We start from the raw sequence: 14,911 nt of genomic DNA, 5'->3' as shown, positions 1-14,911 counted from the left end.
TACTGAACCTGGAACTCATCAATTTGGACAGACTGACTGGCCAGCAAACCCTAAGGATTACAGGCCTGCACCACTGAACCCAGCTTGCTACATGGGTGTTGGGGATCTGAACTGAGGTCCTCAAGCTTATGCAGCAAGTGCCTTACTGACTTGACTGACTGATCTCCCCAGACCCACAGTGAATCTTGAGAATGCTGATACTCTTCCAAAGCTATGTACCAGTTATTCTTTAACATTCACAGAAAGCTTCAAATTCTGCAAAGGTTCCCAGCCTCAGAGTACCCCAGAGGCAGTCTCGACTTAAACCTGGGTCTTCTGACAGCAAATTCTTTGCTCTCTTAATGCACATAGACTGTCGGGGACCAAGAGCGCCGCCGAGGATACTCACCATGCGACTCCGCTCATCTTCAAGATTCCTGAGAACAGTGGCAAATTCTTGCAAAGATCTCGCTGGAAGAAAGAAAGAAGCCATGAACTGAAAGCAGAATGATGGGTGTGTAAAAGCAACTTACAGATTTAAATTCCTTATGCACACAGATGCCCAAAGTCAACCACTAAAGACAGGATGACCCAGAAATGCAGGTTAATTGCACCTGGAACAGCAGCTAGAGGATTTCTCCAAGGAAAAGAGCCGCCTCTTCCTGAGAGTTCCCAGGACTGCTGAGATGCTGGCAGGCTCCCAGCCCTGAGGCTGGAAGGGGCAGAGTTCCACTAAGGAGTTGAAGGATTTCCTGTCCAGGATTCAACCTCTTCAATCTTTGTTGCTGGGCTGCATCAGAATCCAACCTTTTCTTTGGCATGACAACTAGACAAATAGTTCTGCGGGCAGCAGAAGCCACATCTCTGGCATCTCCTTGGGTTCCTTCTCCCTGAGTTCGGAAGCCACTCATTAATGGAATGCAGGCCGCAGCACTGCAGTCAAACTCAGATGGTCTTTGCCAGAATCTTTCATGAAGGCAACAGGCACTTAGTGAAGTAGCCCCAGGTCACTGGGATACTTGGGCAATACTGGGAAAGCATCATGACTTACAAGGACACATTTTCATTGCTCTCAGCTACTTCCCAGATGTCTTTGGTCATACAAAACAGATCCTCATGTTCTGCTTGACAACAGACGAAAAATCATCTGAGCAACCTTAACTTTCTCAGTTCTTTTTATTTCTTTGGTATTGGAAAATTGAACCCAGAGCCTCACATACACTAAGTACATGCTCTACCATTGGGCTACAATCCCAGCTCCAATTCTTCTTAGTTCTTCCTCCCTTTACGGCATCAACCAAGATGCCCAAAATAAGAAAGAAAGAAAGAAAGAAAGAAAGAAAGAAAGAAAGAAAGAAAGAAAAAAGAATATGAGCCCTAGCAAAGTGATGAGTCTTGACTGCACCAATGTGCTGTGCTCAGAGCTGCCTATGGAAGAGAGCAGGGGGCAGTAAAGAGGGAGGCAGTGCAGCACGGTGATATACAGGAGCTCACCTCCTTCCCTCAGTAAGGAAACTAAGGAGGAGAAAGGTGGGAACACAGCGAGCCAACCACCGAGCTGCTCCCGCTCTGCAGACAGTGACAGTTACATGGTTCCAGCCAACTGTTACCAGGCCAAAATGCAAGGCCACTGGATCAAATTTGTGAAATGTTTAAAGAAAAAAACCTAGAACTTGAGCTAAGTTCCACTTACGTGGTAATTGAGTTTAAAATAAAAAGTCAACTAAGACATAGCACCATTCTCAGCTCAGTCCATTAGCTAACACTGTGAACCCTTGATCCAATTCTCTTTAGAAGCTGAATCCACTCGTAGGTTCTCAGTACTGTGGACCCTTGATCCAATTCTCTTTATCAGCTGGATCCACTCCTAGGTTCTCAGTACTGTGGCTGGGTTAAGGAAAAAGGAGAGTGTCCCAAAACCAGCCAGGACACTGAAGGAAGGTGGACAGGAGCATCATCACAGAACTCCCAACTTCCTCCTGCCACTGGACAGGGAGTGAGGCCAGCCCAAGGAGAAGCCCCACCGGACCTTCCTATCTGTGCCTTCCACTACCCACTGGATTTCCACCCTTACTAACAGGCCTCTTAGCCCAGGAGAAGGCTTGCTGGAATGAACAACAACTGTTTCCATCTTCCATGAGGTCATGACTTACCTATACACATCTCATCATCCGTTTCTGCATCTCCTATACACTGAAATTTAAATTCATTTAAGGAATCTGCAAACTTCCGCTTTGCTGAAGACAAATCTAACAAGAAAAAGAGGAAAACAGAAATTAATGAAATTAAATTGGCCTTCCTAGTTGTTGCCCTTTTTAAGTCCTTCTGTGTATACTTAGCAAGGTTTGTTCCTGAGACCATTTCACAAAAGAAATGTTAACTCAAAATAGTAAATACCTTTTTATATAATAACCCTTGATATAAAGTATTGATTTGCTCTAAACATTTTTATTGCAATTGCTTTAACAATTCAAATCATAAGGGATAAAGATAGAATTTAGTGGTAAAGTGCTAGCCTAGCACACCAAGCCCTGGGTTTGATTCCCAGCACCACAACGGAGGTGTATACATACATACATACAATTTTTAATCCTATGTCTGCTTCCTCCAAACACACTGAGACCTATCATCTCCATGTGACACATGGGAATATCACCACTTCAGGAGAACAAGGAGGAAGCCCTGGATCAGAAGCAACATCAGTCCCCATAGCCTACAGGTGCATGCTACCACACCTTCAGTGCGCTCGCTCATTCAGCTGCCCCCATGTGCGACTCTCTAACACATTCTGTAGATCCAAAAGAGAAAGCAGGAAGAGCCTCTGTTGCCCTGTTTCAAGGCATGAACACCTCGCTTCCTCTTCCAGCTAGAGACAGACAAGGGCCAAGTTCTCAGACCCTCTCAGACCCATTTTCATTAGTCCACAGCTTGACAAATTTCCATCTGAGCCATTTTCCATAGTCACCAGAAGAATGAAGCCCTGGCGATGTTTTGTATGGGGATTTTCTTAAGAGGCCAACCCCACACATGGTATCTATAATGAAAACTCTCTGGGGCCCTTGTCAAATTTAAAAACTAAACTTTCCTTTAAGACAGTAATAAAAGCCAATGATCCTTCCTGAGCCCTCAGCTTCTGTTCAGGGCATAAAATCACCAAGGTACCTTTAAGTGGCCTGACAGACAAGGCTGCTCAGTACAGCGTGCTTAACTTAATTCCACAGGCAGCCTTCCTGCAGATTAGGCTAATCACTCAAATTACCATCTATGCAGGCTCCCCTCATTGAAGGGGAAATGGCATTAAGTTCCAACTCCCAGCGGAGGGTAATAGGAGGCATAACTCGTAACAAGGCCTGGATTTAATAAGATGGGAGGTTCTGGCTTCCCAGATCAACGTGACTCGCTAAATAGAAGCCTCCCTTCCCTCAGTGGAAGGTCATTTAGGTTGTTTCCATTCCCTCGTTATTGTGAATAGAGCAGCAATGAACATGGCTGAGAAACTAGCTGAAGTAAAGGATGTCGAGTCCTTCAGGCATATGCCCAAGGAGTATTACAGCTGGGTCATATGGTAGATTTACTTTTTAGCTTTTTTGAGGGTGTGTGTGTGTGTGTGTGTGTGTGTGTGTGTATCAATAACTAAAGAAAAAGAGGCCATAAATTTGAGAGAAAACAAGCGGGGCACATGGGAGGTGTTGAAGGGAAGGAGAGGAGGGAAAATGAGGTAATTATTTTGTAATTTCAAAACAGTTGTTTTTTGAAAGTATCCTTGACCCTCAGCACTTCCGTCTTTAGCTCCCATTTTCTCCCTTAAGGCTGATGATTCTCATCACTTGATTGTGCTTGGATTGTCTCTTCTGGTATGTGCAGTGCGATCTGCTCGGAGTGTGCTGAACAAATGACGGAAGAGTCATGATTTATAAACTCAGCCCCTACTGGCCCTCCCAAGCCAGAGCAGTTAGTAGAGGGTCGCCAGGCTCAGGGGAAGCTGCTGTTCTCAGTCTGGATCTCGTGCTACTGACTAGCTCCTGAACCTCCTTCCCACAGCTCAGAGGGCATGGGTCCTAGGCAAAGCAGCCTGTTGTACAACACAATGGGAGGCTCGGCATGCAGGGTGGAAGAGAACACAGGATCAGTTTCAAACCCTTCCCTGGCACAGACGCTTTCACGGAAGAGTCCTGGATAAATCGTCCAAATATGACAGCAGGGAACTAGGCTTCTCTCAGAAGAAGAGGGTCTCCTTGAGAACACAGTTCACTCCTGGCAAGCCTAAAAGTCAGAACGCCGTGGGGAGGAAGGAAACTCGAGACTCTGGACAGGCCAGAGAGGAAAAAGAAAGGATGTTATTTCAAAGTGGGAGTGAAGGACCCCAGGAGCCTCAAGGCACGACACAACAAATGTGTGGCTGTATGCAGTCACGTTTTAGTCCAAACGTGCTCACATTTTAGTCCCAATCAGAGCTCACAAAATAAGGCCTGAGCAAACACTGTGAGTAGGATCACTTCACCTCCTGCCTGACAGTCCTCTGTCTCCTCAGCAGGACGAGAAAGAGTTACACTAACAATCACCTCAACAAAGTAGAAAGAAGGGAAATGCAGACTGAGTTTGGGAAGGTCTCCAGGGCGCACCTGAAAGGTTGTGCTGCCAGCCAGCTGCCCAGGAGGGTGAAGGACCAGCTCCTAAGGAACAACGGGGCCTCTGTGGGCCCCTCTAAAAGTGCTGCCTTGCCAGGAGACAGGCAGAAAGCACCCTGATTTCACTGCCTGTTGGCCCACAACAGATGGAGAGGCTAGATCTGGGCCTGGTGGAAGATGAGGTAATGAGCAGTAATGGAGTCAATACAGGGCTCCGGGCCAGGGAGCCTAACTGAATGGAATGAGAATTCCAGAGCCTGGAACCTGGGAAGGAGCTTACCTTGGACCTAGTAGAGAAGTCTTTCAGGGAAACTAAGTAGACACCTGTTGTTTTGCTTGCTCAGAATCTGCACCTGGCCTGAATCTCAGCATCTCCAGCTTGCTTGGAACTACCTTTCTCCACGAGCATCCTATGAGACTCTGTTTATAGAATGATCAATCCCAAACTCTTGCTTCCACAGCAACCAGCTTTGGAAGCTAGGTTCAAGTTTCAACTTACTTACCTATTTATTAGCTATGTTAACTGACCCCAGATGAGTTATAAAGTGTCAGTCATTAGATAGAGTCTGGGAGGTCACCCCACAAGTGAGGGAGACCTACTATACAAGCACTTTGCACACTTGTAACTCATCAGTCCTCTGAACTGAAGTCCCTGGAATATGTGGGGATTTGATATTGCTCACCCCCATTAAGATAGTCGCTCTGTGGTATTTGGTACAATGGTAAGACATAAAGTAAGAATGCTCAAAAATCATTGCCTCTTGCCTATTTCAACACAAAAGTATTAGTTATATCTTGATGTAAATCATCACCCTGGCCAAACAGCTCTCAAAATGTATATGGAGCTTTCACTAGTATGTAAACAAGACCCAACCATGCACATTCCAGTAAAGACTCAAGGGCTGGTGCTAGGGCTGGGTATGTGACATGCATCGTGCTCCCTGCTCATATAACCTCGCTGGTTCATGTTCAGGCAGCACAAGACACAGCAAGGAGCCAAACAGAGTCAATAAGGTTTACTTTGCATAACTGCTATGACAGAAAAGCAGGATGTTGGCAGGGCAGAGCAAAGAGATCACTGCCTACATCCAAGAAATACAAAACCTGCTAGGAGACAAAGAAAATAAGAATATGAAAGCAGCTACAAGCCTGGACCTTGAGAGATTGCTCCCAAAACCTTCTACTCACTTGGGTCAGAGGAAGGTGCCCTTCCCTTCCTGGGGATGCCATGATCTGCCTCAGCAAACTCCCCTATGTACAAAACTCGAGAGGCTTGAACCCAAGCATGATGCTTCTTTAAAGCAGAAGGCGTGAGATTATTTTTCAAACACTTTATAAAGCCACCTTAATTTCACACAGCTTTATTAGTGATATCACAGTCAATTCATTCTCCCTCCTTGGATAAAACTTAACATAACTGTGCACACTTGTATACACATATATTATAAAGAACTCAAGGTAACCTTATAATTATATTTCGTTTTGGTATATGCTGCATTTCTGTGCCCTCCAAATTATTCTAGTTGTGTATAACTACCCTTTGGAATTTCCATTAGTCACATCTTTCTCTCCAGATACAGAGTGACTGCAGCTCTTAAAAGCGACTCTTAAGGTAAGAACTTGCTAGGATTTGGCCTCCCGGCCATATAAAGCACAAGAACACCAATGTCCCCAGGCCTTGCTTGCTAAGGTTTCCCTCCACTGCCCATCATCCTGCATTTGGAATGATGCTGAAGCCATTCCCTGAGTGGTTTCATCTCATAACATCCAAAGGTGCCTCAGACCCTGGACAGTCACCTCCAAAATCTGCTCTGCTGCCTTGTTTGGACACAGCAACACAAGCCAACTTACAGGTACCTGAGAGTCACCAGAGAAGACCCATCAGGAAAACTGAGAGAAAGATATGGTTCCTGAAGGACTACCATTTACTCTTTATCTCCACTCACAAATGAATTTCTAAACAGTCAAATCCAAACTCTTCCCCCATATATCCTCTTCTAAGATCAGCCAAGGACAAAGAACGGCCTCCTGTCTTGCCACACAAGTTGATACCTGCTTGTCAACCTAATGCACAATATTTGTCTCCAAGCTTGTCTGTTCTGCCCCCAAGCAGCTGTTAATTTTGCCAGCTCCTCCCATACCCTTCAATTCCCTCTATCCCAAATGGGTATTACTATTTGCCTTGATGGTTGACCCAGCCTTCTCTATTTTCATCCCTTTGGCAAGTTCTCTGCCCAACTGTGTCATACCTGTGATAAGCTAGAGAGAAGACTAAAGGCCCTCTCAAGGCTTGAAAGACCCTGAGAATGTGACCTGCCACTTCCTGCTCTGGGTTCCAGCTGCCCCAGCCTAGGTAGTTCCTGCCACTGTGCCTACAGATCATAAGTTCCTTCCTCCAAGAAGCCTTCATTGGCTTTTCTAACCAGCCTAAACCTGACCCTATTTTTTACTTCCTGAATGAACACTATGAAAATCCTCCTTCACAGAAATTTTGTGTTAGTTCATGTAACTCTGCAATGTGTCTTAAAGTAGTGAGTTCTACCAAGCAGGATAGTGACCCTTGGTGCCTAGCTCCAAAACTCAGCTCAAGCCTGGCTGTGAAAACATGCATGCTACAGAAAGAACACTGGAAGAGGGAAGTGGGATACTCCACAGATGCATCAGCCTTTGCTGAAGGTAAACTCCCAACTCCATGTTGGATGAATGTTAGGGAATATTATTCTAAGGTGTGTTACTTTTATGTTGCATTTATTTAACTCTGTGAAGTTGTGATATTTTGCCTGTTAAAACACCTGATGGTCTATTAAAGAGCTGAATGGCCAATAACAAGGCAAGATAGAGAAATGGGCAGGGCTGGCAGGCAGAGAGAATATATAGAAGGAGAAAGTAGCCAGAGAAGGAGGAGGACATCAGGGGTCAGCCACCCAGCTATACAACAAGCCATGGGGTAAGAAAGAAAGCTAAACAGAAAAAGAGACAGGTAAAAGCCCAGAGACAAAAGACAGATGGGTTAAAGTTAAGAAAAGCTGGCAAGAAGCATGCCAAGCTAAGGCCCGGCATTCATAATTAAGAATAAGTCTCCATGTGTGATTTATTTTGATGCTGAGTGGCAGGCCCCCAAAAGAGTAAGAACCAACAACTACAGCTGAAGAGAAAAAAAAAAAGATTAAGTAAGTCAGTGAAAGCTCTTTGACCAACGGGAATCTGAATGGAGCCAGATGTATGTGGAATGTGCGAATGTGCTTAGCACTAACATGGAACCACCTCCTCTAAGTCAAGGAGGACAGTTCTCACAAGGCTGGAGGGAGGGCCACCATCAGCAGGGGCATTAAACAAAACTTTCTTTCTACCAAGGACCGGGAGAGATACACTAGAGGCAAACTAAGTGCCAGTCACGGCCACATGCCAGCCCCAATACATCCCTAAGCCTCCAGTCAGCAGTGGGAATAAGAGTTCTGAGAAGCCAGAGCCCTTCTCACAGAAACCACACTGAAGACAGGGTTTCCCAGGCTCGGGATGCAGTGTTTTACACCCAGTTCAGTGTGCTCAGCTGTAGAGAGAAAAGCTGACAGAGTTTTTGCTAAATGCCATTTTATAGCCTGAATCCCTCCATTCCATTAGCAAGAGGACCATGTTGAATCTCAAAACCAGTCAAGAAAGCATTTGTCTAGACTCTGTGACACGAGATGCTACCTACGTCCACTAGGTGGCAATCAACCACATCAGACAGTGTACCTAGGGAAGATCCTGTCTCTTTTGATGAAGACTTGCTAACTGGAAAGGAAATATCCTGAGGATGCTTGGTCCCAATGATAGAAGGATCCTGGCCTCCAGTGGGAAAGATGCTCCAGTGGGTGGATGCTATCTGGAATATTCTGGAAGGGTTGTATGTATGAAGCACTGCCAAGCATGAATGGTGTATTCTTCCAGTTTTAGTTGGGATCAGCTTGGAACACTTCTCCTCTCACTGAAACAGATGACATACCCACAGGCACATCAGCCGACCACGTCAAATGATGTGTGTTCTGATTATAGATCCGTGTGATTTTCCTAAAGCCACTCCTTAAGTCTATATTTCCTAAATGAGGCCACAACCAGCACTAACCCACAAGAAATTGGTTTTGGACCAGGGTATTAAGGTTAATAAAATGCTCAGAGTTGATTCTAAAAATGAAATCAGGTGGAACAAGGAAGAGCATGACTCTTCCCAATATGAGGGAATTGAATTAAATTCTACTTACATGGAAATACCCTTAACGAAAAGGAAGGAGCCTGAAGTCCACACTAATACACATCAAAACAGCTATGATTGTGCATTGATTGACTCATTTCTAACTGTGGAGCATGAATCAAGTGATTAAATTGTTCCACCTATAAATTAGGTATTTTTTTCTCCACTTTGCAGTTAGGTTTAACCTTTCTGAGGACCACAAAGTTAATCAATCTGTAGTCTGAGCAATCCAGTCCTTCTTTGCTCTAAATGCCTAGTTTACTCAAATTCTTGAGGCTCTAATGTCAGTGTACTTGAAGAACTAAAAGGATGGTTTATACACGTGCCATATCCTTAAAGAGAATTCCAGGTAGAAGGCTCTAATCTGTACATACAAAGCCATAAATTAAGTTAACATGTGCTAAGGCAATCAGGGGGCGGGGCAACTACAGAAGTACAAGTGGGGTATTATTTCAGCTGGACCACTAGAGACAGAGACAACACAAAGGGGAAAGAGAAAAACAGGGAGTGGCATTTGAGCCAAGTCTTGTTTGGCTATGAGGTAAGCAAGAGGTGTGCGGCAGGAGGTGGGGCTCAGGAAGGTGTTCTGAAGTCACAGTGGAGAAAAAACATACAGAGGTGGGAGACCACCCAGAAACAAACTGACGGTCAGGTGAATAGATGGAAAGGGCCTACAAAGGAAGGTCAGAATCAGCCGCCAGAAGGGCTTCCATGTTAACCAGAGGAAGCCACACTTTACTCCCTGAAGAAACCGTAACCAAGTCTTCACAGAAGAGTGACAAGATCATCTTCCACAATGATGAGGTCTTTTATTAAGGAGCTGCCCTGAACTGTTTTAAGACACACACTCTGACATATCTTTGCTTTGCTGTGAGATCATGAAACCAAGGCAAGGGAAACCATTGACAGAGGACACCTCACCATCTGGACCTGTGTGCACAGACCACTGGACAGCCAATGAGGAGCATGTGTACCATCAGAGAAGCTCTGCTGCCTCCTGAAACCCCCAAGTTCTCTTAGGAGTGATCAGTAGTATAGTCATTACATTCACTGAATTATGTACATAGATGATGTATATCAATGCACCCATAATTCCCAATTCTTTATATGCTTTAATATGTTGAACCATTTCATTTATACAAATATGTCTATATTTGTATATTATTTATGTACTTTATATATTTTAATAGAAGTACTAGTGTATCCCATAACAATCCTTGTATTTAAGTGGTAATGACTAGTCTTTAACTTTTGTAATGTATTTTTTGTTTATATATTTTATGTTTATGAGTGTTCTGTCTACATGTATGCCTGCACACTAGAAGAGGGTATCAGATCCCATTTTAGATGGTTGCAAGCCACCATGTGGTTGCTGGGAATTGAACTCAGGACTTCTGGAAGAGCAGCCAGTGCTCTTAACCACTGAGTCATCTTTTCAGCCCTCTGATTAGGCTTTCAAATGAGAATAAAAGCATGCTGGGGTGAGGTTTGGGGGCTTTGTTTTGGGGCGGCCACACACATGATAGGTACTAGGTTCTGAAACCAAGCTATATCCACAGAACATGTTAAAAGACAGTGTGTTACATGAAGTGCTTAGTAAACACTTGCTAATGCTGTGACCAGGGCATCAAGTGATTTAATCAATATCAGGTCAACTATGCAAAAGCCACTCCTAAGAACCCAGCCAGGAAGCAGAAGTGGACACAGAGAAGTGGTTACTGTATTTAGAAAGCTATATTTACATGTTGTCCTAAGGTATGATAAGGCAGAAGGCTGGTGCAGGGAAAGTCCCTCAAGGAAAACTGGCATTTGGTTAGTTAAAACAGAGAAATGCATTCTGAAAACTAACTCAGTGAGGGCACAAAAAAATGGGGTATTTCCAGGACGCTCAAGTATACATTGATTCATCAGTCAATCAGTCAGTCTCTCTCTCTGTCTCTGTCTGTCTCTCTCTGTGTCCCTCTCTGTCTCTCAGTCTCTCAGTCTCTCTGTCTCTCAGTCTCTCTGTCTCTCTCTCTCTGTCTCTCTCTCTCTGTCTCTCTCTCTCTGTCTCTCTCTCTGTCTCTCTCTCTCTCTCTCTCTCTCTCACACACACACACACACACACACACACACACACACACACACACACTTCAAGGGTTTGACTTGCTTGGGTTCCACAAATGCAGATGCAAACCCCAGGTCTCCCATTTCCTAGCTCTGTGCCTTCAGCCAAATTACTCAAGCTTTCCAAGAGTCTATGAAAGTATAAGGACAACATGCACTTCCCAGAGGTATCCTTCGAATTAAAAGTGGCAGAACTTCACTGGCAGGTTAGAGAGAAGAGGATAACGAAAAGGAACCTTGAGTGGCATGAGAATTAAACATTTTTGCCTCATTGGATCACCAGAATAATCAAATAACCCTATTCCAGTGAACTACTAAAAACCCATTTGAGAGTTAAAGGTTTTCTTTAGATGCTTATAAAACCTTAGGGCATGTACACATTTATAATTTCACCCCAGATGAAAAGCAAGGCGAAACTCATTGGAGGACTGGGAGTTAAGCGCAGTTGCAAACCACTTGCCTAGCATGCCACCTCATTAAAAAACAGTTTGGGGTCTCTTCTTAAAACACTGATCTAGTTCAAGTGAGCCTTTAAAATGCAGGAAAGGTGAGGTGGTGATGTCATCAAATCCCTTTTGTCTATTTCACAGGACGGAGGGGGGCTGTGGGGGGAGTGGGAACAGCCCCAGCTCCAGATGAGACAGATAAAGGACCAGGCCAACATACAAGGCTGGGGTGCTAGGCTTCCTGAGAAGGCCAGACTTCTCTGTGAACTGTCCTGAGATAAGCACGTTTTAGAAAGAAGATAAATTAAGAGAAGAACTCATAGGACCAAGACAGGGAGATCACAAGTTCTAGGACAGCCCGGACTGCTTAGGGAAAAATTGTCTCAACGGTGAAAAACTGAGAGCATACAGATTAGGCCAAGGGTCTGCAGGAAAACAAACCAGACTAGGGCTGAGGAGACAGGGAGAGTAAAGGAGTTCCTCTCTCTCAGGGCCACAGAAGTACTGTGAGATGCCTGGCTAGAGCAGGAGGTGGCAGGAGGGGGGCCATGTGTGGCTTGAGTCTCCAGTCTCAGATTTGGCTGTGGAAAGCCCTTCGCTCCAGGGCAGGGCTTCTCAAGATTGACCTTACTGTAATCATCACGGTATCTTGTCAATGCACATTCTGATCCAGAAGTCCCGAAAGTTGGAATCTACATGCCCGCATGAGGTTCCCGATGATGCCAGTGGTGCTGCCCCAGGCACCATACTCTCTGGAACTAGGGTTTGGATTCCCACCTAAGACCTGAGAGCAGAGACCAAAGCTGCCCGTCCTTGTAGCACAATAATGACATAAAAGACCTCAAGAGACTCTGGAAGGATGGATGCAGGAGAAAATGTAAACTGCTGCAAATATAACGGAACTTGTATCAGAAGCAGAAACAGCAGGCATCTTGCATAGTCGCTATACACACTGAACCCTGAGCAAGTTGCTCTTGACACACATAGCTGAAACAAAACAAAACAAAACAAAAACAAACACAAACCAACAAAACTCATTTGAAAACCAAGGGCTAAACCAGAGCTCAGAGACCACACTAAAGAATCTTTTCTGTCTTTTCTTGATGTTGAGAGTATATTTTATATTTTGCATATTTTTACAGCAAGGCACACCTCTTTGTTGTTCTAAGAGAGCAGTTTTCAAAAAGCTGATTGAGGGAGCATAGGCTCTGTTAGTCTCAGCAAATAACCATAGCAACTAATACCACCCAAATAAAATGATGTCTTCTCAATGATGTGCTGGCTCAATTAGATTAAGAGGGTGACGTGTACCATCTGAAAATTTACGGTGATAAAATTCCAGCAAAAGCCAGACCTTCTTGGAAAGGTTTGTAAGTAAAAGAAAAGCCTTGCCAATAAATTGAAGACCGGACATGGAGCCAGAAAAAAAATCCAGGATCTGAAGAACTGGAGCAACCTACTGCTCTGGTTGTCCCTGGCTTACAGACACAGAGCCCATGTACAAACAAACTCAGCCAAACAGCTTCACAACTGAAGGCCACCACCTCTACCAGGGATCTAGCAAGGAAGTAACATCTTCTCTCTCTCTGTGCCTTCCTTCATGAATGGTGTAAAGGGAAAACAAATACTGTTACCTTAGAAGAGTCTTCAGAGAGGTTTACCAAAATCACTGTAAAGCTTTTAAATGCCACAGAGGCAGACTGCCGGACAGCAGGTCCGGGTTGATGATGGGTGTACAGTGCTTAGGAGGGTCCTCACAGGATGCAGACCCTTCTGTACCAAGGTCTCCATACTGGAGCTATACTTGTGAATGAATACCTCAGCATCTCCAAATCCAACAGCCATCTGTCTTTCCACGCCCCCAGACCAGACCTACCTCTTCCAGGTCTCTGTAATCACACCTGCACCGAACATATCCAGACAAGCCAGAACCTCACCTGGGAAACCAATCACCTTCCTGTCACCTCTGAAGCTTTTCTAGAACAGGAAAAATGGGGGGGGGGGGACATAACCCTGCCCAGAGACTCAGTCTAACTGGCACTCAGTGGTCACTCGGGAACAGCAAATGCCAGCAATCTTCATGTATCAGACACCCCTCCTGCAGCTCACATCAATAGCTGAGACTAACTTGCAAGTAATCGAGGGAAATACAGCACAGGGAGGAAATTAAGGTCTTCAACTAATCATGCCTGTGCTGGGGCTTTGGAACAGGCTCCCAGGAGGCAAAATCCCATCTCCTCCTTTTTCCACACGTGTGAGAAGGAGCTAAAAGGAACCTGAAGTTCCTCTGAGAAGAGAAATGGCACATGGAAGTGCTTAGCACAGGGCCTGGCCTGCAGTAAGCACTCAATAAACCAGAGGTATTAGTATTAGACAGCCTTGTATAATGATGTCATAAATAAAGCATCAGGCAGATTTATGTCCATAAAGAGGTCCAGCCAGCCACCCAGCTGCCTCCTCGCCATTTGAAGGGTCCCACCACACTGACTTCTGGCCCTCTTTCACTCAGGTTCCTGGCAGCAGGATTAGGATCCAGACTGCATCAACCTAATCCCAGGCATAGCTCATGTGCTTCTCAACACATAACATGGGAGACCCAGCCGACAGTTCCCCAGAACCAGAATAAGTTCAGTTAAAAAGAAAAATCCATTGTCTCCCCCTGGACTCAATAAACATTTCCTGAAAGGAAAAAAAAAAAAAAAAAAAAAAAGCACTCAGCATTCTGAACAGAGCCACACCTAATAACATTCTCAGAAATCAGTTTCACTTCCTTCTATCCCGTTTAACGCTGACATTTACCCCACGTCCCCGCTGCTGCAGCTCAAGGGAAACTTGTGCTCTGGGGACAGAACAGGGAGGTCCTGGTGGGCAAATATCCACTTTGCTCAGAGACTCCCTTGGGAACCTCTCCTGATACTCAGGACCCGCCCATGTCTCAGCACTTCTCAGAGCATCCCTTGTTCCAGCCCACCACACAATGGGAGAGGCCAAAGATTAGTGATTCACAAACTATAGTACCACCGGCAAGAGGCTTTCCTGGGGGGCCCACCTAGCCACCTCCATCGCAAGGCCTAGGACCTGCGATCCAGACATCTGGGCGTCCCAAGCAAGGTTTTATTTAATTATTTTTTTATTATAATATAATTACATCATTTCCCCCTTCCCTTTCTTCCCTCCAAACCCCACCAGGAACCCCCATACATCTTGCTCTATTTAAAATTCAGAGCCTCTTTTTCTTTAACTGTTGTTACGTGTGTGTGTGTGTGTGTGTGTGTGTGTGTGTGTGTGTGTTCCTAAATACACAAATACAACCTACTGAGTCTGTATAATGAATGTTACTTGTATGCATGTACATGTTTTTCAGGGTTAACCATTTGGTATTGGATAACCAATTGATGGGCTCTTCCCTGGAGAAGACTGTCCCACTCTCTGTGTTTCTTAGCTGCCTGTAGTTCTCAGTCTAGGGTTGAAGACACTCGGGGTTGCCCCATCCACATTAGCATGTCTGCTGGCATTCTTGT

At 44.9% G+C, this 14,911-nt stretch overlaps 1 protein-coding gene across 3 annotated transcripts in view; it reads right to left on the bottom strand.

The window, feature by feature from the left end:
• Positions 1-14,911, bottom strand: part of Arhgap26 (Rho GTPase activating protein 26) — a 386,442-nt gene that overhangs the window by 279,036 nt on the left and 92,495 nt on the right. For all 3 annotated transcript variants that reach the window (XM_059245983.1, XM_059245982.1, XM_059245984.1), the window contains exons 2-3: positions 2,133-2,228; positions 389-450 (exon numbers count right to left, since the gene is read on the bottom strand). In XM_059245983.1, coding sequence (XP_059101966.1) covers positions 389-450; positions 2,133-2,228 — 158 coding nt within the window. The remainder of the gene's footprint in view (positions 1-388; positions 451-2,132; positions 2,229-14,911) is intronic.

The sequence above is a fragment of the Peromyscus eremicus genome, chromosome 19 (assembly GCF_949786415.1).
Source record: "Peromyscus eremicus chromosome 19, PerEre_H2_v1, whole genome shotgun sequence".
NCBI classification, from domain to species: domain Eukaryota; kingdom Metazoa; phylum Chordata; class Mammalia; order Rodentia; family Cricetidae; genus Peromyscus; species Peromyscus eremicus.
The sequence above is the reverse complement of the archived record's forward strand: the minus strand, read 5'-3'. Positions and strand labels throughout refer to the sequence as shown.